Source organism: Lissotriton helveticus, chromosome 4_2 (assembly GCF_964261635.1).
Source record: "Lissotriton helveticus chromosome 4_2, aLisHel1.1, whole genome shotgun sequence".
NCBI classification, from domain to species: Eukaryota; Metazoa; Chordata; class Amphibia; order Caudata; family Salamandridae; genus Lissotriton; species Lissotriton helveticus.
In genome coordinates this window covers 136,670,157-136,697,039 of record NC_136064.1, presented here as the reverse complement: position 1 = coordinate 136,697,039, position 26,883 = coordinate 136,670,157, and the positions used below count along the sequence as shown (strand labels likewise).

Genomic DNA, 26,883 nt, shown 5'->3' with positions numbered 1-26,883 from the left:
TTCTCACTGCCAAAGCTTCTTGTTGTCTTCCCTTCTCCCTCAGCTCTAGCCTGTCTCTTACCATGTTTCTCAAACATCTTAAAACCAATCTTGTTATGCCAGATGATTGAATAACCGTGCATTTTAGAAATTATAAATCAATTACTCACAAAAAATTAGCTTGGTAATGTATTCTCTCACAAGCACACACCAAATTCACAAACTTTGAAGTCTGGCCAGGTTGAGTCACATTCAGCTCTATGGGCCCGATTCATAAAAGTAATCTGAGACAAAATCCTAACTTTACGACTTTCGGTATTCACAAAGTGCATTTAAGAGTAGTAAAGTTAGGACTCCTAACTTTACTACTCCTAAATGCACTTGTGAATACCGAAAGTCGTAAAGTTAGGATTTTGTCTCAGATTACTTTTGTGAATTGGGCCCTGTGTTTTTGGACACACTTAATTTATATGTTTATGTGTAGCTGTATAGTGCACACTAAAGAGCTTTGTTTCTTCTAGATGCCTTTGTGGGTAGGAACAGTGAAACATGAGAGGTGTCACATCCATTCTTTGTAATAGGTTTTTAGGTGGTGTTGGACTTGACCCCCTCTCCGTTGGGTCACCCCAACAGTTTTGCCTTCACTCCTCCTGTTTATTGAATTTCATTTTGTGCTGGCATTGGGATCTGTGCACTTTACAACTGCTAACCAGTGCTAAAGTGCTTGCGCTCTCGTCTTTAAACATGCTGAAATTGGCCTACACGTAATTGGCATATTTATTTTACTTTTTAGTCCCTAGTAAAGTGCACTACATGTACCCAGGGCGTGTAAATTACATTCTACTAGGGTGGCCCTCAACACTCTATGCCACTCACTACAGTAGCACTTTTAAACTTGCCTCAGGGGTGGCCATTGCAGCTTGCAGGGCAATTCAAACTACCATTTCAACCTAGCAAAATACACCTTTTGTCAGGCTCAAACCTTAATTTGTGTAAGAAATAGCCCTCTCTACAGGGTCACCCACAAACGTTTTGCCTTCCTCCTCCTACTTTTTCTGGATTTGTGCTTCGTAATTTGTGCTGTGCTGTCTGTTGTGCTGACCAGTGCTAAAGTGCTTGAGCTAACTCCACTAAACACAGTTTATTTGGCATATACATGATTGGCATATTTCATTTACTTGCAAGTCTCTTGTAGACTGGTATACCATACACACAGGGCATGTAAATGAAATACTACCAGTGGGCCTGCAGCACTTTTGTGCCACCCACATTTAGCACCTTACAACTTGCCCAGGGCCTGCCTTTGTAGTCCATGTCGACCTGGCATTTAAAACCCCTTTGACAAGCCCTAAACTTCCCTTTTGTTACATATAAGACACCCCTAAGGTAGGCACAAGAAGCCCATAGGGTAGGTGTAGTGTCCGCATAATTTGTCCTATTTGGACTGATGGTGACTATGGTCCTCCGCCATCTCAGTATATACTATGAATCCTTTGTTTCAGCCTTATTTGTGCCTATTTGTAGGATTTACCTATGTACTTTGACATGGTTTTGTGCCTTCTTTGCCTCTTTTCGGGCCTAAAAGCCTAAAGCTATGGAGAAGCCATCTTTGTTCTTGCCTCGGCTGTCTGAGACGCTTGGAGGGTAAAGGTAATGTTTAGAGTTTAGCCTGTTATGTGCTGATGAGGAGCTGGTGAAGACTGGTTCTTATCGAAGGAATGTGTGTGTCTCTTGGGTCCCAGACGCAATACGCAAATGACCACTGCGGGTGCGCAGGCATCCTGGAAGCTGGCACAGGAATTCGTGGGAGTCAGTCTGCTACTGGAAATTTCCATGAGGAGAGAGCATTCTATATTATCAGAGGGCAAGAGAGCAGAGTGGGCAGATGGTTTTTGGAGCAGTTGGAATTACATGTGCAGAAGGAAACGTGCAGTGTGCTGAGAAGGAGCCAGCTACAGTTTGAGTCAGAAGGATTTTTCTGTTGGAGAAACCAGGAGGAGGAGGCAGTTGGAGTGATGAATTGATTCTTTGGAGTTGATAAAGACAGTTGGTGGAGTTATATCTGAAGTGCAGTTGGAGCCGGTGAAGTGCAGAGGCCATGAGGAACAACAGAGGTTGGCACGTTGGTGATGGTGGCTCAGTGAGCAGAGAGTCCTGATTCAACCAGAGAGGGACAGAGAGAATTGGATCCCCTTTCTAAGGGTGAGGTGTTCAAAGAATACTTTCATTATTTCTGTTCATAATCAATCACTTTTCTTTCAGCTACCTGTTTGTATGTCACAATTAATCACTTTCCTTTTAGTTTCTCATATGTGTTGGTGATTGCATTCTATCATTGTATCATGAAGAGCATTCATGTTTAACCATCTTTACTTTTCAGTTCTTTATATAAATGTATGTGTTGGTGATTGCTTGTTAGTTGAGTAATAAAGAGACCCCTTTTACATTTGAAAGTTGTTTCCATGATGGGGTCAACCTTTCTTTTTAGCCAGGTGCTGACGAACAGAAGGATGGGACATTCCCTTCTGTAAAGGTAACTGATGACAGGGGAGAGTGTGAATCATATTGGGGAATAATTCTTGAATGTAATAATTTGGCAGTTCTTGTGTGAGAGGATCGGATCTCCTATCCATTACATGAGGGATAATAATAATTCATATGAGATAGAAGATATTTTCAGTAGATGTTAGGAACTTAGGAAATTCCCAATAGAGAGCAGGAGGTATTAATAGGATAGTGGGGACACTATAAAGAGAGATCGCTCAGGATAGGGCGTTATATACTGGAGCTGCTCCCCGAGAAGCGAGGGGGTAGAGTAGTCCGGGTCGGATTGCCGTGGGACTACAAGTGGGGACACTATAAAGAGAGATCGCTCAGGATAGGGCGTTATATGCTGGAGCTGCTCTCCGACATGAGTGAGAGTAGATTAGCACGAGCCGGATTGTTGTGGGGCTATAAGGTGAGATCATAGGATATAGGATGGAATTCCGTAGTTATTATTGATTTCTATAGTTAGTTCTTGGTAATCCTCTAGATTTTAGTGGTATGTTGGCTGTGTAAGCTTGTATATTGTGGGTTCCCCATTCCCAGGAAAGTACCCAGGTACTGTTGTAAATAGGGTCTGGGAAGGGATGAGGTTACGTGATGACTGGGTTTGTTGTGTTTGGGTGAGCTGATAACTTGGTCTGGAAATCCGGTCATTACAGTAGGGTGCTGTGCAATTAAAAGATAGGACATATACTTTGAAGTTTAACATGTCCTGGTAGCGAAAAACTCCCAAATGTGTGTTTCACTACATGGAGCCTACCGTTCCAATAGGATAACATTGGGAAGGTAGAAACGTCATGTTTGGTACCTATGAACTTTTAATGATATACTCTCTTTAATAGTAAAGTAGAATTTATCCTCACAAGTTTGAAAATGACACATTAGAAAGTTTGCATTTATCTGCCCTCAGCCCTCTGTGCCTGCAGACTGTCCTAGGTCACATGACTTGGTGTAACTGACAGTTGGGGCTGAGTGAATTTAGCCCAGACAGTCACACAATAGTGAGATCAGTAGAGCATTAATGGATCATTAACTGGTTTCATGTGGAAGGAGCTGAGCACAGCCCCATTTGCACCAGAATAGGCTGTGCCCTGACTCCTCGCATAATAGGTTTAATGACCTTGTATTGTCAGTGCAGCCAGCTTGGATCCAGGGGAGGCAGGAAACTCCTAGACCTTCAAAGGACTATTCCACAAACCTCTCCCACCTTCGTGGAGCAGGAAACCAAGGTATAAGAATAGGGCTCTCAGACCCACTGTTCAGTTCACTTCTGGACCTGTGAAAGGACCATCATAGGATTGCCCGCTGCTGTGACCGGCAGTGTACTCTGCCAATCGGCTGCTGTACATAAAAGGACTGCTTTGCTGCATGGAGCCTGCCTTGAACCCTGTTGGACCTGGCCCTTCTCCCAAAGCTAACCCCTGAACGTTACGACACATTTACCCTTTTCTCAAGCCTATTTAGGCTCCCTTTTGAACCTACCCAGCACCCCTATGGTCGACCCTTGGGCAGGGCGCATTGTTAGTAGAGGGTAGGCCCTGCCCAGGGAATGACCTCGTAGTGTTTTGCAGCTATCTTCGTTTTAGTAGCTTTTTGATCCATACCCCTTATTATTTATCTGACCCAGGGAACATAGGAAAAATACGAGACTGACATCCCTAAAATCAGAATTACGTAATACACTCTTTAGTAAGAGTGCTCCCCACCTCTTAGGTCTAGAAATAGGACTTCTGGGCCGGGACTGTCCTCCAGGCAATCTTGCTGGACGATACTGCTAGGATGTGTATTCCCCGTCTAGAGATAGTGACAGGGCATGGGGAAACTCCGCCATCTGGTATGCGCTGTCTGCCCTTTAGATTAGAGGGCAGGAGTAGTTTCGGGCTGCGTCCTGTCCTCCACAATGCCAACGCCGCTTCCTGCTGGGCGGCTGACGACCCTGCCTTCCTGCTTCAAAGGATGAGGTGGCCCATGATGGGAGCCACCCCCAACCGGGCCCAGGGGAGGGAAACCCCCGGCCTACATGAAAGGAGATCAAAGAAATTTTCAGGGATAAAAGAAGGACGCTGGAACTAGAGAATCAGATCTGCTAGGGGAACCTCCAAAGAGGTACCCCCGGGAGCCCTCCTAAGGCACGACGAGTGTGCCCCTCGCAACCATCTGAACCCTGCAGACATCGTCGCGGCTCTTACCCGGCAGAGAATGACTTCTGCTGAGCCCACCTGAGCCCTGCTGACATCATCGCGGCTCCTACACGGCAGAGGACTTCTGCCCGGAACCATCTGAGCCCTGCAGAAGTGGTCGCGGCTCCCTCGCAACCTTGAGAACACCTGGGCCCTGCTGATTCGATCGCGGCTCCAAGCTTTCACCATCACCAAGAGCCCTGCTGACGCTGTCGCGGCTCCAAGGCTTCGCCTCCACCTGAGCCCTGCTGACGCTGTCGCGGCTCCAAGTCTTCGCCTCCACCTGAGCCCTGCTGACGCTGTCGCGGCTCCAAGGCTTCGCCTCCACCTGAGCCCTGCTGACGCTGTCGCGGCTCCGAGTCTTCGCCTCCACCTGAGCCCTGCTGACGCTGTTGCGGCTCCAAGTCTTCGTCTCCACCTGAGCCCTGCTGACGCTGTCGCGGCTCCAAGTCTTCGCGTCCACATGAGCCCTGCTGACGCTGTCGCGGCTCCAAGTCTTCACCTCCACCTGAGCCCTGCTGATGCTGTCGCGGCTCCAAGTCTTCGCTATCACCTGAGCCCTGCTGACGCTGTGGCGGCTCCAAGCGTTCACCATCACCCGAGCCCTGCTGACGCTGTCGCGGCTCCAAGCTTTCACCATCACCCGAGCCCTGCTGACGCTGTCGCGGCTCCAAACTTTTACCATCACCACGAGCCCTGCTGACGCTGTCGCGGCTCACGCCTGTCTTCCACCTATACTGACCAGTAGCCACGTAGAGTGCGTTCCACACTCCTGCCCGCACTGCTGAGGGCACCACGAACGGTGAGAACTCAAACACGAGTACCCAGCATACTCCTGCCCGCACTGCTGAGGTGCGCCACGAACTTTGAGGACAGAACCGCGAGTACGAAACATACTCCGGGCCGCACTGCGGGTGCGCCTCGAACTTTGATAATAGAACCACGGCCTCGTCTTGAGGTACTGTGCGGAGTGTGTGGATATTCACCTAACGAGAAAGTTATGTAAAGAAGCCTATATTTTTACTAGAACTCTGTGTCCTGTCTATTTTGTAGTGGGTCTCTTCTACTATCACATGTAGTCCGAAATGCTTGGCACGCTAACTAGGGAATAGGCCTGCCTGCTCTAGCTACCATCCTACTAAGGGGAGCAGGCGTCGTTTTAGGAAGGGCCCCTCCCTTCCTTTACGTGGGAGTGGGGGTCCTACTGGACTGGGGTGCGACCCTCAGCCAGGTGGGGATTCCATTTCTAACAAACCCTCAGAGGCCAGTCCTGCTGTTGACCCCTGCATCTTCATCTGCACCCTGGACCTCCAGAAGTGACTCCAAGGGCGAGTTTGCTACCCTCCTGTTTAGAGACACAGGGACATAACAGGCTCCCACTATCTTAAACCCGTACCTGGACACCAACTGGGTGAGTTCTGAACCCCAAAGTGGTCTGCAACCACTTCTGGACCCTTGGTTGTGGTGCTAAGGGTACCCAGAGGGCCATTTTCATAAACTGAAGACAAACATAATTTGGCCATAAAGTGCTCAGAGAACCAGGAGGAGAATGGGATCAACCTGCTCGCCTATCAGCCCGAGTTGCGTCACCGGTGGGATTGACTTTGCTGCATCTCCCGCTACGTTCTTCTCCACAGCAGTGAATCCTTTTCAGTGGTCCTTTGCGAAAGGGGTGTCCAACCTCACGGAATTGTCTTCGGCTACAGTATTCTGCCAATTTTTTACTTCCATTTAAGTCTGAAGGTAAACATTTTCACCAAGGCTTTGCTCCACTGCTATCCGCCTTGTATCGCGGGAGAAGAGGATAAACAGTATATCAGACACTGCTGCATCACCGGAAAGCAGGTCGCAGGACCTGTCGCGGTCCGCATCGTGTCGCACCTAGAAGAAGACGCCATCTTTGTACCTTTGCACCGGATCTTCATTGCAGAACGGCGTTGCGGGCCGTATCACCACAGAAGCGCAGTAAGAAACCGACACATCACCTCCCCTCACAAAGAAGAACCAATGCATCACCATCCCCTACGCAGCAGTAGGGAACTGACGCATCACTGTTGCGTGTAAGCAACCGACGCTTCACCTTCCCTGCAACACTTTAGTTGTATAGCGTTACGCAACCTAAGGTACGTTGACTGAAAGTGTCGCATTTGAACATCTAAAGAGAACTAAATTAATTCTACCATTTTAAGTACAGTATTGTGGATTTTTTTTTGTTTGTGGTCTTGTGATAAGTGTATATAAAGAATACTTATTTTTATACTACAACTTGTGTGGTGTCCATCTGTAGTGTTGTCACTGGGCTACTGTATGTGGTCACAAATGCTTTACACACTGCCTCTGAGATAAGCCTCTCTGCTCGTGCCAAGCTACCAAGGGGTTGAGCAGGGGGTATTTTAGGAGAGTACCTCCTTATCCTGACTAGACGCAAGCGTCCCTATTTGTCTCAGGTACCTACCTTTGCCAACGTTTCTCAAATATTTCTGCAGTGGGAGAGCATAACTTCCTCACAGGATCATGCATCGGAGTGCTGGATTCTTTCATGAATCCACCTTAACAACCTATGACTCTTGCACAAAGTTACATGACAATTGTGCTCTAAATTACTCTATTTGGCCAAATGTTTTCAGAAAAGTCTCAGGAAAAAACCCAGCCAGAAACACCAATGGGGGAACTTGCTTCACTCAGTAAAGTTCATGGTAGATATTTATCCCCATCTTCTTCCAAAGGTCACCAGCCACCGCGAAGCAGGCCCACTCCGGGCGACAGTGCCAAGAACCCTTGACTGCAAATCGAAGGTCTGCACAGAATGAGAAGACACATCTCTAACTATGTGATGTTCACTCACTGTACAGACTGTGTGAACACCATCCATAGGGGAAACTGATCTGTGCAGCTCCTCAAATTCATTACATGAGTTCACTGCACTCGGTGGTCAGACGAGAAGTCAGATCTTATCAATAATTCTTAAAAAGATCACAAAACTTGAAAAGAGTGTTTTCGGAAAGATTGTGGCGGACAATGAGATAGAAGCACATCAAGAGTTATTGAGTGGATTTATGTCCAGACACATGAGTAATGTTTGCATACTTTATTGTAACTTAACATTGTGTGTCCTGCTTATGAAACATTTGTATCCTTTGCCAGTATTTTATAACTGCTTTAAAGAAAATGTAAAAAAGGCAACAGAGAAAATTTAATGGAGGAAACAGTTGACCTATCTGTCACTATTCCCTCTGCTGACCCCTTTATGTACCAGAAAATTAAATATCTCTTTCTTTGCGTGCTTTTACAATAATAAAACTACTGTAATCTGTGACATCATACAAACATTGCACTTTCCGATTAATAATGTGATGCTCCTCTATGACGTAACTAGCATCTGTGAGGGCGTTCCTCAGAAACCCCTCATCGATGCACAGATAAGGAAACTTCACATCGCCAACCATGTAAAATGTTGCCTCGAGGGCTGCCATCATTATTAGGTGTCCTCCGCATTTCAACAGTGATGACAGATTTTTCAAACCATCGCAGTAGGTCTTCTTGTCTTTGGTGAAGACCTCCAAAGAGCTCACCAGGAGCAGACAGTCAGCCTGGGGCAGGACAGTTGGAGACAAAGGGTCACTTCTGTCGATATCACATTTGCAAACGTGTTTGATTTTTTGTTGTACCATGTTCTGCTTCTCAATCCATGTTTCACTAAAAACAAACATATGTAACATGATTAATAGGATTTAGTTACTGTTTAGCACCTGTTTTGTAACATGATGTTAACCATCATGGCTGTTATTCAGGTCAAACAAACAGTTAGAGAAAGTTTCAGGATGGCGGCCCCAGCGGTATCTGCTGTACACTTGGTATCACCCACTTCTTTGGGCCAATCTCCTGAATATGAACTAAAAGCCAAGTTGTAACCTTGATTTATAATATCAGTATAGATGTCTAAGGAAGGATTTTATAAACTGCTAAATGTAGGCAATGCGTATCTGCAGAAGCAGTAGAAACAGAATGTATCACTATGCCAACAAACCAAGAAAACTTTGGCAAACCAAATTGATAGCCAACAGCAAATTTCAATTTGTCACCCAAGTCATTCCCTAAGATGTGTGTATCAGAGGTGGTGGAAGTTTGGAAACATATTAAATAACATCCATGAACAACATATGAAACACATGCTTGTTAGTGAAGATGCTGATGCTCTGACCATACCATAGATATAAGGGTTGCCGTCTTCAGATGCAAAACTTCCGGTCTTTGGAATACTTTCTGTCTTGAAAACTTTGTGCAACAAGACCGCACTTGTATCAATAAAGAAGTTGATGAAGACTGTTACTCTCTGTTATTTACTGTTATTTACTTCTCTGTCCTTAGAGCATTCCGCCCCTTGCCCTCCCGCCCTCCTCCTTCCCGCTCGCATTCCCGCCGCTGCATCCCCTGCAGTGCCGCCCCCATCGCTCACCCATTTGCCCACACCCGTCTCACAGCTGCTCCTCCCTCCCACCTCTCCTTTTTAATGGCAGCCCGTCTGCACCCGTACTCACCTGGACCACGCCTAGCGCCAAACCCCCTGGCCCCCACGAGCACCACAAAACCAGGCGCCGCTCTGATGCCAACCTTCTCCACAAACTCAATGCCAGCATATCTATCACCTGCTTCCAGGCCACCCCGAAGCGCACCCATGGACTCTTCACCTTCCAAAATTGCAGCTTCACCACCCGGCGTGCACCCCTTACCAAGGCAGGCCACAACCATCTCAGATGCATACTGCTCAACACACGCTCCGTCCACAGGCATGCCGTCAAACTCTGGGACCTGCTAGATTCATCCTCCCCAGATGTCGCTTTACTGACGGATACCTGGATGAACACCTTATCGGCACCGGATGTTGCCATAGCCATCCTGGATAGCTACAAGATCACCCACAGGGACCGCACCAACAGACCAGGAGTAGGAATCGCCATCATCCACAGAAACACCCTCAGAATCTCAACCAACACCGAACTCCTGCACTTCCAGACAAACATCGATCCCAACCCCACCCTTTTGCGGAGTGAATAGCGCCGCGGGAGCCCACTCCGCGTGTAGGGGCACTTATGGCGTGTTTAAAATAATTACCAGAATGGGGCCTGCCCCTACCGCCAAGGATAACCCCGCAAGGACATCAGGAGCCCGGTGAGTGAGGGCTCGACTGAGTGGGTTGGGGGTGTGCCGGGGCACAGGGTCGGTGCCTGCCCCCAGGACTGGTGTTTTGGGTCGACGGGCGGAGGGACTGAGATCGCCCCCCCCTGGAAAAATTGTGACTGGGCCCTATTGGCCACTCGCAAGGCTTGTGCTGACTTGGTAAATAATGCCCCCATGTTGAGGAGAAGGCCCTATGCCCCAAGCTAAGTTTAGTGGTTAATGCCCGGAGGTCCCTCTACTGAAGTGCCAGGCCTGATATTAAAATTGTGTGGCTGGTGTTCTATTTTCTTGCAGGAGGTGCTCGTAAATTCCTGCCTGATGTTCTAGACCTGATATTGAAGTTGTGCCTATGCAAATGCCATGCCCCATGTGAATGCTAAGGTTAGGCTTCTGTGTTCTTTCTATGTGATGGAGCCTGATGTTAAGGTCTTGCACCTAACGTTGTACCTGGCTGGAATAGGGAGCCAATGAAGACTCCTCAGTGCGGGTTTTGCAGATTGCCACCACAGATTCTGGAGAAGCAGGCGAGCTGCGCAATTCGGAATGAGTTGCAATTTGTGGATGGTGAATTGAGGAGCTCCAAGATATAGGGCATTCCCATAATCCAGGCAGGAGAGTATGAGGGTCTGTACCATAATTCTTCTCACCTGGAAGGGAAGGAGGGGGATAATTGTCCGCAGCATTTTCATTGCTCCATAACGGGTGGCTGAGAGCTTGGTGGCCTGGTGGTTAAAATTGAGAAAGCTGTCAAGCCACATGCCAAGGCTCTTGATCTGTGCCTTTGGAGGTGGAGCAGGGCCAAGGCATACCGGCCACAGGAGGGCGGAGATGGAAGACAGGGGGTTGCCCAGGAACATAATCTCAGTTTTGTCCCTGCAAGCTTGAGGCAGGAGAATTCCATCCACTCGGCCACCAACTCTAGGCAAGGTCTTAGGATGCTAGACGACCCCTCAGAGTGATTTAATGCTACCACTAACTGAGTGTCGTCTGCATAGGAGAATATTTTAATGCCGAATGGATATACAATCTCCGCCAGGGGACTCATGTAAATATTGAAAGCGTGGGGCTCAGGGCAGAGCCCTGGGGAACCCCACAGCTAAGAGGCAACCGGTAGGACACCACATCGCCTTCAAAGACTTGGAAGAAACGGTTACTGAGGAAGGAATAAAACCAGGTCAGCGCCGTGCCTGACACTCCCATGCTTTTAAGTCGATGGGCCAAGATGTTATGATTAACAGTGTCAAAAGCAGCACTGAGGTCCAGGAGGATGATTGCCGCTGTCCTCCCTGGTCCAGTAACCTCCTTGCCTCCTCCGTTACCATTAATAGGGCCGTCTCCGTCCCATGCTGGGGACGAAAGCCTGTTTGAGAATCATGCAACAAGTTGTTGGATTCCAGATAGTCAACCAGAATGGTGTTGATGTGTTTCTCAATCAGCTTATCAGCCAATGGAGGAGGGGAATTGGGTGATAGTTGGCCAGAATGGATTGGTCCAAATTGGATTTCTTCAACTGGGCCCTAACCATCGCACATTTCCATGCTGTGGGTACCATGCCTGAGGTGATGGAAGAATTAAGAATATCAAGGATAACCGGATGAATGGAATTAGTGACTAAGGTGAGGTGCTGCGGGGGAGCAGGGTCCGACGGAGAACCTGAGGTTACTCTGGAGATGATCAGGTCCGGTGAATCACCATCTAAGAGGGGAAATTGCTCTAACGTGCATTTGGGGATAGAATTAGAGCTTCCTATTCCAGTCACCACAGGCTTGAGTGTTGTGGTAGGGAAGGACGTACAAATATTTTAGATTTTTTTATGGAAAAAAGCTGCCAAATTATTACATTGTGTAAGTCCTTCTGTTATCAAGAGTTTTTAGGGTAAGGTGATAAGTGATTTGCAATATGGAAAATCTCCTTGGGAGAGGTCACAACAGTGCTTATTTTCTCTTCATTGAATGTGGTTTGGGCAATTTTAATTTCTGATTTATATAGCCTGATTCCTTTCCTATATTCCACCTTCCTAGTCTCTGAGAAATTCTGTCTCCAACTTCTTTCTAGTCTTCGGCAAGATTGCTTTAAGTCCCTTAGCTTGGGGGAAAACCACGGAAATGTTTTCTGTCTATTTTTTTATAAGTAGGTTCTTTGGGCAGAACTAGGTCAAGGGAGCTTTAGATCCACCCATTAAAATTGCTGCTGGCCAAATTGGGATTAGGATTGCTAAGTGGTCTTGTCAGGCTCTGCTTTCTGGCCTCTTCGGGGCTGTGTTGCTAGACCTATAACCTCCCCATCTGAACTGCCTCCGAGTCTGAAGTAGAAAACACAGACTACTGAGGGTGTCCAACCGGGGAGGGAAAGGAAGGGGACAGCAGGGAGGGAGACCTGAAATGACAAAGAACAGCTAGTTTAGGAACACCCACCCTATCAGGTACTTCTAACCCTCCCACTTCTCTAACGCTCTTTACCTCACAGGTAGGGACAGCAGACCCCCCGCTCGTACCTGTAAAGGAAAATACACGTGACTGGTTCTGTAGTAGACTCTCAAGGATGAGGTACCAGGCACTCCACCCAGCTGCAAGGATGACAAAGCACAAACATGTTTCAGGAAAAACCCTAACTACGAAGGGCTATACTATATACCGGTATACTTGCTACACCTACCTAATGTGCATAAAATACAATCCTCAATGGGGGAGGTAATTCCCTCTGATTGTACCCCTCTTGGAGTCTCCTACAGCAGGCAAAAAACAATAAACAAGTGAAGTAAAAGGAAAGAAAAAGCAATGTAAAGAACAACGGAAACTGAAAGGGTTCTTGCATAATCCTGGTGTTCATAGATCACACCATAAACAGATAAACACCCATAGTCGTTGTTGTTAGATAAAGTCACCAGAGGGGTAACAGAGCCTCTGTCTTCTGACTATGCGCCAGAGTTCCTCGTGCTTGTAAGTTATTTTCTCCCACCCTGAGAGACTCCTAATCAATCCTTCGGTTTGCCAAGTTCGCTGCTAGGTGCATGTGAGGGCAGCCCCTCACTCGACAAACAAAGGTGGCCGGGTGAGGCTTCCCCTCAGCCGAGAGGAAAAAATTCGATGAGAACCAACAGTTCGCGCCCTTGCGCGGTGTACACAAAAAGTCAAACAAAGAGAAGCCAGGTATTTCACACACACCCGGCCCGGTTGCTTCCTCTCCGCCGAGAGGAAAACCAAAGTGCATTTAGAGTTCCACGTCCCAGCGTGAACTCCGACTTCGAGATGAAGTGCCGGCAAAGTAGAACAGATGCAGAAAGAATCCGCTTTCTTACCGCCTCTTCACTCTCTCTCAAACCGTTCTCCAGGATACATCCAGAATTATCGGCAACAGCTTCTTCCCCGGGGCTCTATTTGATGACTCGTTGCGCACGTCCTGTGCGTACCTTGCTTGACGGCCCCTCAGCATGACGGAAGTCGTAGTTTGTTGTCATTCCGATATTGTGGAATCACGGGATTCGAGTCGTTGAACACCCTTCCCGGTGGATCATGACAGTATATCCCCCTTCACAAAGGGCCGGAACCAGCCACTGGACGATCCGGACATAAGCGATGGAACCTGGCAACCAACCTGGGCGCATGTACCAACCCAGCCGGCTCCCATGAATTCTCCTCCGGACTATAGCCCTTCCATGGGTGCACAGACATAATATCGACTCCAAAATATCGTTTGGACAGAATATCGAGTTTTAAATATCGTTTGGAGAAAATATCGACAGGACAGAATATCGACAGCCAAAATATCGTTTTTAAGGTAAGTGAAGTAATATCGACTGTAAATAATATAGAAAGTGAAAATATCCAAGTATATAATCTAGATAGTAAAAAATATCGTTTTTTAAATAATATTTAATTATTTATAGTGTTTTTATGTTATAATATGTGTGAAAAGTGTCATTTTATGTTATAATTATTTTTAATTAATGATTTTTTTTTATTATTGTGTAATTTTATTCTGTAGCGGGTTGTGGGTTTATAGGGGAATAGGGTGGGAAGTAATTTAATTATAATTAATTAAATATGTAAATTTATTAATTGGTAGTAATAATTAATTAATTGGTAATTAAATAATATTTGTTAATTATTTAAAATTTAATTGGTAATTAATTTAATTTAATTGATTAATTGCTAATTATGTAAATTAAAATAATTTATTTCCTGTAGCGGGTTGTGGGTTTATAGGGGAATAGGGTGGGAAGTAATTTAATTATAATTAATTAAATATGTAAATGTATTAATTGGTAGTAATATTTAATTAATTGGTAATTAAATAATATTTGTTAATTATTTAAAATTTAATTGGTAATTAATTTAATTTAATTGATCAATTGCTAATTGTGTACATTTAAATAATGTATTTCCTGTAGCGGGTTGTGGGTTTATAGGGGAATAGGGTGGGAAGTAATTTAATTATAATTAATTAAATATGTAAATTTTATAATTGGTAGTAATATTTAATTAATTGTTAATTAAAAAATATTTGTTAATTAATTAAAATGTAATTGGTAATTAATTTAATTTAATTGATTAATTGCTAATTATGTTAAATTAAAGGGGTATTTTTAGGGTTCAGGGTCAGTTTTTGGTTTTTGGGTAAAGGGGTATTTTTAGGGTTCAGGGTCAGTTTTTAGTTTTTGGGTAAAGGGGTATTTTTAGGGTTCAGGGTCAGTTTTTAGTTTTTGGGTAAAGGGGTATTTTTAGGGTTCAGGGTCAGTTTTTAGTTTTTGGGTAAAGGGGTATTTTTAGGGTTCAGGGTCAGTTTTTAGTTTTTGGGTAAAGGGGTATTTTTAGGGTTCAGGGTCAGTTTTTAGTTTTTGGGTAAAGGGGTATTTTTAGGGTTCAGGGTCAGTTTTTAGTTTTTGGGTAAAGGGGTATTTTTAGGGTTCATGGTCAGTTTTTAGTTTTTGGGTAAAGGGGTATTTTTTGGGTTCAGGGTCAGTTTTTAGTTTTTGGGTAAAGGGGTATTTTTAGGGTTCAGGGTCAGTTTTTAGTTTTTGGGTAAAGGGGTATTTTTAGGGTTCAGGGTCAGTTTTTAGTTTTTGGGTAAAGGGGTCTTTTTAGGGTTCAGGGTCAGTTTGGGGTTTTTGGGTAAAGGGTTTTTTTTAGGGTTTAGGGTCAGTTTTGGATTTTTGAGGTACAGGGGTACAGTGTAAGAATAAAGTAAAATTAAATTTACATTAATTTAATTTAATGAAATTAAATTAAATTAAATTATATTAAATTAATTTTAAATATTTTAAATTATAAAAATTATTATATACTTACCAATACTTACGTTGTAATGGTAGTGCGTTGTAAAAGTTGCGTTGTAACGTCATATATCCACTGTTGCACTCTTTGGAGTGGGAATAGTAATTTTAACCCCTACGCTATCCAACGCTTTCCCTACTGTTGCACCCACTGGAGTGGGAATAGTAATTTTTACTGTTTTGTATTTGAACGTTAATAATATTGGCTATTGTTTAATTAAATTTTGTTACTATATATATATATGTTTTAAGAAATATGATTAAAAAAATATTCTTTTTTTACTTTCATTAATTATTTAAAGTTATTTTAAGTATTGTTAAGTATATTTTAGTAATTAATTTTTTATATTAATGTAATTAAACATTGTTTTTATTAAAGTCGATATTTTTACAACTATATTTTTGTAAACGATATTTTTAACTCGATATTTTTGTACTTACCTGTTTGTAGATAGAAACTCGATATTTTGTCTCTCGATATTTTGTCAACAATATTTTTGTTGGTCGATATTCTCTCCCTCGATATTATTTCAGTGATCCCTTCCATGAAATCAAATAGTGCAGGCGTCCCCGCACCCACTTGGAATCGAGCACTCTCTGCACCTCGTACTCCCTTTCCTGCTGTACCCAGATAGGCAGGGGGGCACGGCGCACAGGACAGCGAGAGGGCTTCAGGAGAGATACATGGAACACAGGGTGTATCCTAAAGCGTGCTGGCAAATGCAACCTCACTGCCACCGGATTAACATGTCCCAGCACCCTGTATGGCCCTATGAACCGGAGGTTGAACACGCTATGCTTCCTAAACTTGATGTGTTTGGTGGACAACCACACCAAGTCCCCTTTCCTATACACCTGACCAGGCCTATGGTGTTTGTCCGCTTGCTTTTTGTAGCGAGCCTTGACTTTCGTCAGGTTCTTCCGTGTGGCCAGGAGAACCTTGCGAACACGTAACAACCTCTCTCTGACCTCAGGTAGCTTAGTACAGACATTAGGCAACAACATGGGAGTGAACCAGGGGTGAAATCCATACGAGCTATGGAAGGGGGAATGCAAGATAGAGGAATGTTGGGAGCTGTTGTAGGCGATTTCTGCCACCCATAACCAATCCACCCATGAGTCAGTGTTTTCTTGCACGTAACAACGGAGATACTGTTTCAGCATTTGATTCAGCCTCTCCGTTTGTCCGGCGGTTTGAGGGTGAAAACTGGTGGACAAGGACGACTGGATTTGCAGTTCTGAACACCAAGCTTTCCAGAATCGGGCTGTGAATTGCGCTCCCCGATCTGACACTATGTCTCTCGGGAGCCCGTGTAGCCTAACGACATTCACAAGGAGTATGTGTGCCAACTGGCCTGCCGTTGGGACCTGATTACACGCAATGAAGTGCCCCATTTTGGTTAAGTAATCAACTACTACCACTATGGCCATTTTCCACTGATCTTTTGGAAGTCCCACTATAAAATCAACGGAAAACCTTTCCCATGGGAGCTCAAGAGTGGGCATGGGTTGCAGCAGTCCCTGTGGTTGTTGACGATCTGCCTTCATCTGAGCGCACTTCGTGCATGCGGTAACCCATTGACGGAGATCCGGCCTAACAGAAGGCCACCAGAATTGTCTCAAGCCTTTATCGAGCGTTTTTACATATCCCATGTGTCCTGCGCAGGGAGCATCATGGCACCATGAGAATACTGTTCGGCGTAAGGAAGCAGTAGGGATGAGCACTTGTGCTCCCCTCATCGGGATTCCCTGTTTCATCTTCCACTCAGGGTGGTGCCTTAACCAGGTTCTCCACACACATGTTTGAGCTCCGTTTCTTACTTTTGTTAGAAAGTCATGAGTTTGGGTAACTCCTATGATTTTGGAGGGTTCAATGATGGCTCGCACGGGCGTCGAGGTGTGCAGGGTAGGATTTTCTTGCCTCGTTAGAGCATCCGCTTTTCTGTCTTGGGTGCCGGGTCTGTAGGTCACTACGAAACGATACTCCTCGAAAAACAACATCCACCGCAACTGTTGAGGTGTTAAATGTTTGGCTGCTCGTAGGAACTGCAGATTTCTGTGGTCCATATCGTATATACGGTGACTTGATGTTTCGCCCCCAACAACCAATGTCTCCATTCCAAGAAGGCATCACGAATAGCCAGTAGTTCTTTTTCCGCAACGATATAATTGTTCTCCGTCGGACTGAGTTTTCTCGACATGTAGGCAATGGGGTGCAACAGGCCAGTGTTTTCTTCTCTTTGTGACAGCACTGCTCCCAATGCGGCTTTGGATGCGTCTGCCTCCACGATGAAAGGCAGGTCAGGATTGGCATGAGAAAGCACTGGTGCTGCAGAAAAGGCGGCCTTCAACTGGTCGAAGGCATTTTGTGTCTCGTTGGTCCACTTGAAATATTCGTTTTTCCTCGTGAGTCGGGTCAGAGGGGCTACCATCCCCGAGAATCCCTGGATAAAACGCCTGTTGGACTGGGCCCTTCTGGCGGGTCCACCCCTTGCTAAATGTGACCTGGGGATGGTGATTCCCACTCTGAGTGCGTGTAGATGGGTGAGGACTGCCCTCCCATAGGAATGCATGGGGAATGTGTGGGTCCCTGATAGTCCCTGGTGCAGGAGGGGTACCAGCTCGAGTCTGGTATGTATGGACTCGTGTGATTGAATGCTGTAAGATGATGTATGCGACGTGGGTGTGCCTAAAAGAGAAGTGCCACTTCCAGACATCGGTGTGTGTGTGCAGTAAGTATGCTGGCGTGTGATTGGATGAAGTGAGGGAGGGGCTGTGCCTGTATCCTGTATGGGTCTGGGCTGTCCCCCCACAATGCTGGCTCCACCCACCTGGGGTGCGTCTGGTGTCCTAGCCTGGCCAGTAAGAAGAAATTCCTTATAACCAGTTCTAGCTGGTTCTCATCCTGCCTGCCCCTTTTTAGACAAAGGGATCTCCTGTATAAAAGGAGGGTGTGCCCTCTTCGCTCTCTCTTTCCTGCTGGTCCTGACTGGAACCCTGCCAGGGGCTGCTGCTGCGTTGGCTCAGGGTTGGCTGGCCTCCCTGGGCCCTGCCCTGCTCCTGAACTGCTAGGGGCCCTCTTTCCCTGCTAGGAGCTGCTGTGCTCCTCCTGAGCTCCTGGACTGCTCTGGACTTTGCTAGTTTTCCATCTAAGCGCTTGGGAGCGCTTTTCCTAGACCCCGAGCGCTTGGAAGTGCTTTCCTCTGACCCTAGCGCTTAGAGCACTTCATTCTGTCCTTTTAGCGCTTTTGGAGCGCATCCGTCGTGGCACTAGCGCTGTGAGCGCTACCTTCAACAAGCCGGGGCCACCCGGCAATTGCCCTGTTCTTTGGAGGTTCTACCTCCCCCGCGAGTGCCTACCTCGCTATTGCCCCCATTCTCGAGGGGGGCCTGGCCCTCGTCATTTTCCAGAGTCACCGCCGCCGGCCCGGGACCCCTCCGTGAAGCCGTCCCCCGGGCCGCGCTGTGATTGGATGGCGGCCCGGGCTTGGCTTTTGACGTCTCCCCGGGCCGCGCTGTGATTGGACGGCGGCCCGGGGAGCTTGTGAGCCGGCTGGCGAGTGAGGCGAGGAGGAAGGGGGCGGCGGGAGTCTACTCCGCGCCCCTGCTTGCCAGAAGACTGCTGTTTCCCCCCCCCCCCCGGGGCCCTCAGGAGCGAGAGGGAGCCCCGGCGAGCAAGAGGGAGCCAGCGCAGCAGCGACCGGCGCATCCAGACCGGTGAGTGCTCCTGAAGGGGAGGCGGGGCGTCGGGCCACATTGTCGGTGGCCGCCCCTCCTCTCCGGCTTGAGCAGAAATGGGTTTAGAGGCCCGTGGGGCCCCCAGTGATGCAGAGTCCCCCGAGTGGGACCCCGCTTGCCCCGGCTTGGCCCCAATCCCCCGAGGGGGACTCCTCCCGTGATCCTCGAGCCCCCAGAGGCTCCGATTGAAAACCGAGTCCCCCGAGAGGGACTCCGCCCTATCCTGCTGCTGCTCCGAGCCCAGTGGGGCTCCCACGATTCCCCGAGCCCAGCGAGGCTCCCACGATGTCCGGAGCCCCGAGAAGCTCCATCTCCCCTCGAGCCCGGAGAGGCTCCTACCCCAGTTCACCCACGAGCCCGAGAGGCTCCACCTTGGCCCATGTTCTTACGAGCCGGCGAAGCTCCGCCCACCATCCTGTTTTCGAGCCCGAGATGGCTCCCACGTGTCCCTGGCTTCCCGAGCCCAGAGGGGCTCCCCCCCATTTGGCGCAATCCTCCCGAGCCTGTGAGGCTCCATCATGTTGGCCCATCCTTGGCCCTTCAGCTGCCCAGCACTTCGTGGGCAGCTGCCACGTGTAGGTTTGTTTATGGCTCCCTGCGGCCTGTCCTGACATTGAGACTTTGGGCGCCTTTGACCCAGAAAAGGACGCTGGCCTGTTGGAAGTTATTGTTTGATGTTCTATGTCATCCCTGAGAGAGTATCCTGTGTGCGCCTTCAAAGGTGCTCTGTTATGTTATGTGCTTGTCCTTCCTTCCCTCCTAAGCATCCTAGGTCTCCTGTATATGGCTTCTGGTTAGAGTGAGTTCTACTGCTAGTTCTATTGAGTTCCAGGTTGTCATGTATTCTAATGCTAGCTCCTGGTTGTTATGTGTTCTAGTACTAGTTCTAGGAAGCTCCCAGTTGTTATGTGTCTTAAATGCCATTTCCATCATGTGCATATTCCTGGCAGCGGTCCCCTGGCCCTGTCCTGTATATATTCCCTTGTAAACCATGCCCGTGCCCCTGGCACATTGTATCTTGTGTATTTACCCCTAAGTATGTTTTTCAATACAAAGTATATTTTTCATATATATCTCGTGTGGAGTTCCTTTTGTGGGGGGGGGGGCCTGGGATGTTGTGCTGGGGGTGCGTGCGCAAATGCTTTACACATGACCTCCGAGATAAGCCTGACTGCTCGTGCCAAGCTACCAAAGGGGGTGAGCAGGGGTTGTCGTGAAGGGTGACTTCCCTACCCTAACTAGAAATGGTGATTTCTGCCTGGCCTTGGCGCAAGCCTCGGCCAACCAGGGATTCCATTTCTAACATTTGTTGGCTAGCGGTGGGATTTGGACATGTGTTTGCGCAGTACCTCAGTTATAACCGGCCCCACTACAACACTCTGCAGTTAGATTGTCACAAAGAAAAGAAACTATTGGTGCACGTTGCTAAAAATATTTGTTTTGTGAAAAAGATGGTTCTGGTGCACTTTGCTAAAAATGTCTGTCCCTGTGAAAAAAAGTGGTTCTGGTACACTTTGCTAAAAATGTCTGTTCTTGTGAAAAATGGGGTCCTGGTGCACTTTGCTAAAAATGTCTGTTGTTGTGAAAAATGTGGTTCTGGTGCACTGTGAGTTAGGTGTCCCTAGCTCGGGAGGGTAGATCATCCCCCTAAGTGCAATGTGTTTTCTGGATTCACCAGAAGGGTGGGATCCAGTGGTGGCAGCGAAATTGTGTCCAATATGTGCGGTCCTTGTCCCTTCCCTAGAGTAATGGTACCTGTGCCACATGGGTCAGGTTGAGGAATCAGGGGCGGTGAAAACTGTCTTACCAGTCCAGGGGAGGGTGTGTGGATGAATGTTGAGGTGTGCTGAAGTAACGGAGTGTAAGTTCTCTGAGATGGGGAGCTTGCTGAATCCACGATAATTGTATCCTTCCTTACCCCGCTGAATGTGTTGGATGCATCATGTGTTCCGTACACCGCTGAATGTGTTTGATGCGTCAGGTGTCTTCTGGAATCTATGAGCCCTGCTGACGTTGTCGCGGCTCCTCTTAGTGCTGTGCCTTTCTTACACCGCTGAATGTGTTGGATGCATCATGTGTTCCGTACACCGCTGAATGTGTTTGATGCGTCATGTGTCCCCCTTCCCCCGGTGAATGTGTTGGATGCATCATGTGGTCCGTGCACCGCTAAATGTGTTTGATGCGTCAGGTGTCTTCTGGAACTTATGAGCCTGCTGACGTGGTCGCGGCTCCTCTTAGTGTTGCATGAACGAATAGTTGTATCCCGGACAAGTAGGCCCTGCTGATCTTATCGCGGCTGACCTTGGGGAGAGCTGAATTCGGAATTTATGAGCCCTGCTGACGTGGTCGCGGCTCCTCTTAGTGCTGAATGAAGGTTGAGTTGTATCCTGGACAAGGAAGCCCTGCTGACTGGGTCGCGGCTTGCCTTGGGGAGAGCTGAACTTGGAGCCCTGCTGACGTTGTCGCGGCTCATCGTGCTGAAGTGAATGTTAAGTTGTATCCCGGACAAGGGAGCCCTGCTGACTGAGTCGCGGCTTGCCTTGGGGAGAGCTGAACTGGGAGCCCTGCTGACGTTGTCGCGGCTCATTGTGCGGAAGTGAATGTGAGGTTGTATCCCGGACAAGGAAGCCCTGCTGACTGAGTCGCGGCTTGCCTTGGGGAGAGCTGAACTTGGAGCCCTGCTGACGTTGTCGCGGCTCATCGTGCTGAGTAAATGTTAGGTGCGGAACTGGAAGGGGGTCGGAGGGAGTCTGACCCCTGGGCATCCGGTGAACTTAGTTCCCAGGTGGTAGACCAGTGGAGGGAGGAAGTTCTGAAACTGGTAGGAGATCGTGGTCTGAGGGTGCTTCTCCTGGGAGAGCGCGGAACTTCAGAAGTAGAGGTAGGGTGGGGCATTCTTGCCCGTGACCTCTGGTCAGCCTGAGGGTGCGGACCCTGGGTGGAAGAGAAAGTGGTCAAGTGGTACTACACGAAGGAAGGGAGTGGAGAAGGGCTGTCGTGGGCCAGGGGTTTCCACCCCCCACTCCGGGTTGGTATGGACCAGTGGTATCTGGGTGGCCTAGGGCCTGGTCCTAGCCGGGGTCAACTAAGGAGTACCAGTGGGGTAGCCTGGTTGGGCCTATGTTTTTTATTTTTGTTTGTTCTGTTTGTTTTGGTTGTTTGTTTTTGTTTTTTTTGGTAATTTAGTTGGTGTGTGTCGATGAGATCAACGTGGCGTAGTACTGGAGGGTGTCCCGGCAGTGCGGGCCCACGTCCATGTTTTTTTTTATTGTCGCCCAAAGCAGGGAAGTCCATCACGGTGGTGATTGGCCTACCCGGCGTTTTGGCTGGAAGGGGGCCGTGTTGGACTGGGCCCTTCTGGCGGGTCCACCCCTTGTTAAATGTGACCTGGGGATGGTGATTCCCACTCTGAGTGCGTGTAGATGGGTGAGGACTGCCCTCCCATAGGAATGCATGGGTAATGTGTGGGTCCCTGATAGTCCCTGGTGCATGAGGGGTACCAGCTCGAGTCTGGTATGTATGGACTCGTGTAATTGAATGCTGTAAGATGATGTATGCGACGTGGGTGTGCCTAAAAGAGAAGTGCCACTTCCAGACATCGGTGTGTGTGTGCAGTAAGTATGCTGGCGTGTGATTGGATGAAGTGAGGGAGGGGCTGTGCCTGTATCCTGTATGGGTCTGGGCTGTCCCCCCACAATGCTGGCTCCACCCACCTGGGGTGCGTCTGGTGTCCTAGCCTGGCCAGTAAGAAGAAATTCCTTATAACCAGTTCTAGCTGGTTCTCATCCTGCCTGCCCCTTTTTAGACAAAGGGATCTCCTGTATAAAAGGAGGGTGTGCCCTCTTCGCTCTCTCTTTCCTGCTGGTCCTGACTGGAACCCTGCCAGGGGCTGCTGCTGCGTGGGCTCAGGGTTGGCTGGCCTCCCCGGGCCCTGCCCTGCTCCTGAACTGCTAGGGGCCCTCTTTCCCTGCTAGGAGCTGCTGTGCTCCTCCTGAGCTCCTGGACTGCTCTGGACTTTGCTAGTTTTCCATCTAAGCGCTTGGGAGCGCTTTTCCTAGACCCCGAGCGCTTGGAAGTGCTTTCCTCTGACCCTAGCGCTTAGAGCGCTTCATTCTGTCCTTTTAGCGCTTTTGGAGCGCATCCGTCATGGCACTAGCGCTGTGAGCGCTACCTTCAACAAGCCGGGGCCACCCGGCAATTGCCCTGTTCTTTGGAGGTTCTACCTCCCCTGCGAGTGCCTACCTCGCTATTGCCCCCATTCTCGAGGGGGGCCTGGCCCTCGTCATTTTCCAGAGTCACTGCCGCCGGCCCGGGACCCCTCCGTGAAGCCATCCCCCGGGCCGCGCTGTGATTGGATGGCGGCCCGGGCTTGGCTTCTGACGTCTCCCCGGGCCGCGCTGTGATTGGACGGCGGCCCGGGGAGCTTGTGAGCCGGCTGGCGAGTGAGGCGAGGAGGAAGGGGGCGGCGGGAGCCTACTCCGCGCCCCTGCTTGCCAGAAGACTGCTGTTTTCCCCCCCCCGGGGCCCCCAAGAGCGAGAGGGAGCCCCGGCGAGCGAGAGGGAGCCAGCGCAGCAGCGACCGGCGCATCCAGACCGGTGAGTGCTGCTGGAGGGGAGGCGGGGCGTCGGGCCACATTGTCGGTGGCCGCCCCTCCCCTCCGGCTTGAGCAGAAATGGGTTTAGAGGCCCGTGGGGCCCCCAGTGATGCTGAGTCCCCCGAGTGGGACCCCGCTTGCCCCGGCTTGGCCCCAATCCCCCGAGGGGGACTCCTCCCGTGATCCTTGAGCCCCCAGAGGCTCCGATTGAAAACCGAGTCCCCCGAGAGGGACTCCGCCCTATCCTGCTGCTGCTCCGAGCCCAGTGGGGCTCCCACGATTCCCCGAGCCCAGCGAGGCTCCCACGATGTCCGGAGCCCCGAGAAGCTCCATCTCCCCTCGAGCCCGGAGAGGCTCCTACCCCAGTTCACCCACGAGCCCGAGTGGCTCCACCTTGGCCCATGTTCTTACGAGCCGGCGAGGCTCCGCCCACCATCCTGTTTTCGAGCCCGAGATGGCTCCCACGTGTCCCCGGCTTCCCGAGCCCAGAGGGGCTCCCCCCCATTTGGCGCAATCCTCCCGAGCCTGTGAGGCTCCATCATGTTGGCCCATCCTTGGCCCTTCAGCTGCCCAGCACTTTGTGGGCAGCTGCCACGTGTAGGTTTGTTTATGGCTCCCTGCGGCCTGTCCTGACATTGAGACTTTGGGCGCCTTTGCCCCAGAAAAGGCCGCTGGCCTGTTGGAAGTTATTGTTTGATGTTCTATGTCATCCCTGAGAGAGTATCCTGTGTGCGCCTTCAAAGGTGCTCTGTTATGTTATGTGCTTGTCCTTCCTTCCCTCCTAAGCATCCTAGGTCTCCTGTATATGGCTTCTGGTTAGAGTGAGTTCTACTGCTAGTTCTATTGAGTTCCAGGTTGTCATGTATTCTAATGATAGCTCCTGGTTGTTATGTGTTCTAGTACTAGTTCTAGGAAGCTCCCAGTTGTTATGTGTCTTAAATGCCATTTCCATCATGTGCATATTCCTGGCAGCGGTACCCTGGCCCTGTCCTGTATATATTCCCTTGTAAACCATGCCCGTGCCCCTGGCACATTGTATCTTGTGTATTTACCCCTAAGTATGTTTTTCAATACAAAGTATATTTTTCATATATATCTCGTGTGGAGTTCCTTTTGTGGGGGGGGGGGCCTGGGATGTTGTGCTGGGGGTGCGTGCGCAAATGCTTTACACATGACCTCCGAGATAAGCCTGACTGCTCGTGCCAAGCTACCAAAGGGGGTAAGCAGGGGTTGTCGTGAAGGGTGACTTCCCTACCCTAACTAGAAATGGTGATTTCTGCCTGGCCTTGGCGCAAGCCTCGGCCAACCAGGGATTCCATTTCTAACAACGCCTGTAAAAGTTAGCAAACGCTAACAGGTTCTGGATATCTTTTACGTTGCACGAACGAAGCCAGTCTTTAATTGCTTGGACCTTCCTTTCTGCCATCACTTGTCCGGAGGGGGTGAGCATCACTCCAAGGAACTCCACTGTAGTCACATGGAATTCGCATTTTGTGATTTTGCAGAACAAGTGATGCGCTTGTAGGGCGTGTAGGACTGAACACACGTGGGTTACATGTTCTTCTGTTGAGTTGGAATAGATGAGTATATCATCGATATACACTACGACGTGCCGGTCAAGGAACTCTCTCAGCACTTCGTTGAGGAAGTATTGGAAGGCGGCCGGGGCGTTACAGAGCCCAAAGGGCATGACCAGGTATTCGTAAAGCCCGTACCGCGTCTTGAAGGCCGTCTTCCTCTCATCTCCTTTTCTAATACGAACAAGGTGATAGGCACCTCGAAGGTCCAACTTGGTGTACACAGCTGCGGATCTTACCTGTTCTAACAGAACAGGGATTAACGGTAACGGATACTGATTTTTGACGGTGAAGGTATTCAACGCCCTATAATCGATACAACACCTTTTCTCACCATTCGCCTTCGGGATGAAAAATAATGGCGAAGCTGCAGGTGATCTGGAAGGACGGATAAACCCCAACGCAAGGTACTTATCCAGGTAAGCCCGGAGGGTCTCATTTTCTGGTAACGTGAGGGCATAAATCCGACCATTTGGAATGGCCGCCCCTGGTACAAGGTCGATACGGCAATCATACGCCCTGTGCGGAGGGAGCACCTCCGCTTCCTTATCGCTGAAGACTGCTTCGTAGGTTTGGTAACACGGTGGAAGAGACACTTCTTTCTCTGCGGCCGTCGCTATCCTCAACGCCGAGGCCAGTGCCTGCGACGGATTACTTAGCCCAGCTAGACAATGTTCCATACAGTAAGGAGATATAATGTGAACCGTTCTTTTCTTTCACTGGATCACGGGTTCGTGTTTTTGTAACCATGGAAGTCCCAAGATTATACCGTATTGGGGTGCCTGAATGATGTTGAACGACATGGATTTGTGATGCGTTCCTTCGTATGAAAGCCCATATTCTGAGGTGTGATGAGTGATGGGTCCGGCCTTTAGTTCTTTCCCGTCGACTGCGTACACGATTTCGGGGCTTTCTTTGATGATAAGTTGCACTCCCAGTCTCCGGGCTTCGTCATAGTCCATAAAACAACCGGTAGCCCAGGAGTCCACCATGGCACGCACCCTTTTTTCCTCAGCACCCATTACCAGGGTCATACTCAGAAACAAATGGTTCTTCTCTTGTTCCACGTCAGGGGTTATAGAAGGGATGGTGTACTTGCTTGATGGCTCCCCTTCACACACCTTCAAGTGTTGGAGTTTCCCGACTCCTTTCCGGTAATGCCTGCTGAGGATTGCCCGGTTCTCATCCTCCCAGGTTTGGACTTCACAGGACAGTCCCTTGAGAAGTGTCCTTTTTTGCCGCAGTAAAGACAGAAACCTTGTTTACGACGATAGTCTTTTTCGCCGGCTGTGAGGGAAGCCCTTACCGCTCCTATCTCCATGGACTCCATTTGAGGGATGGCTTTCTCACCATGACTCGGACTTTCATAGGGCGTGACTGGTCGGTCTCTTTTCTTATGGTCCCCCTTTCGTTCCTTCATTCGATGATCTAGACGTAAGGTAAGTTCGATAAGGGCAGTACATGTCCGAGGTTGGGGATTGATTTGGGCTAAAACGTCTTTGAGGTCTTCGTTCAGGCCTTGATAGAACAAGGCGGTTTGCTTTACTTCGGGCCAATCGGTTTCTGCCACCAACCGACGAAAGTTGTTTAGATATGTAACCAAATCTGTTTCTCCCTGCTTGAGCTTCAGCAGCTCCCGATCCGCTGTGAACGTTTACGCTCTTCTGTCGAATGTTTTTTTGAATTCTGCACTGAACTCATCCCATTCGTAAAGAAGAGGGTCGTCTCTCCGAACCACAGGGACTGCCCACTGAGCTGCCTCACCCCCCAGATACGAGATCAGGAAGGCTACCCTAGCCTGGTTAGTGGCGAATATC

General features: G+C 48.8%; 1 protein-coding gene across 1 annotated transcript in view; it reads right to left on the bottom strand.

Annotated features, from left to right (window-relative positions):
* Positions 1-7,779: 7,779 nt before the first annotated feature.
* Positions 7,780-26,883, bottom strand: part of LOC144752265 (nicotinamide N-methyltransferase-like) — a 34,832-nt gene continuing 15,728 nt past the window's right edge. The window contains exon 3 of the mRNA XM_078640276.1: positions 7,780-8,402. Coding sequence (XP_078496402.1) covers positions 7,967-8,402 — 436 coding nt within the window. The 3' untranslated portion in view covers positions 7,780-7,966. The remainder of the gene's footprint in view (positions 8,403-26,883) is intronic.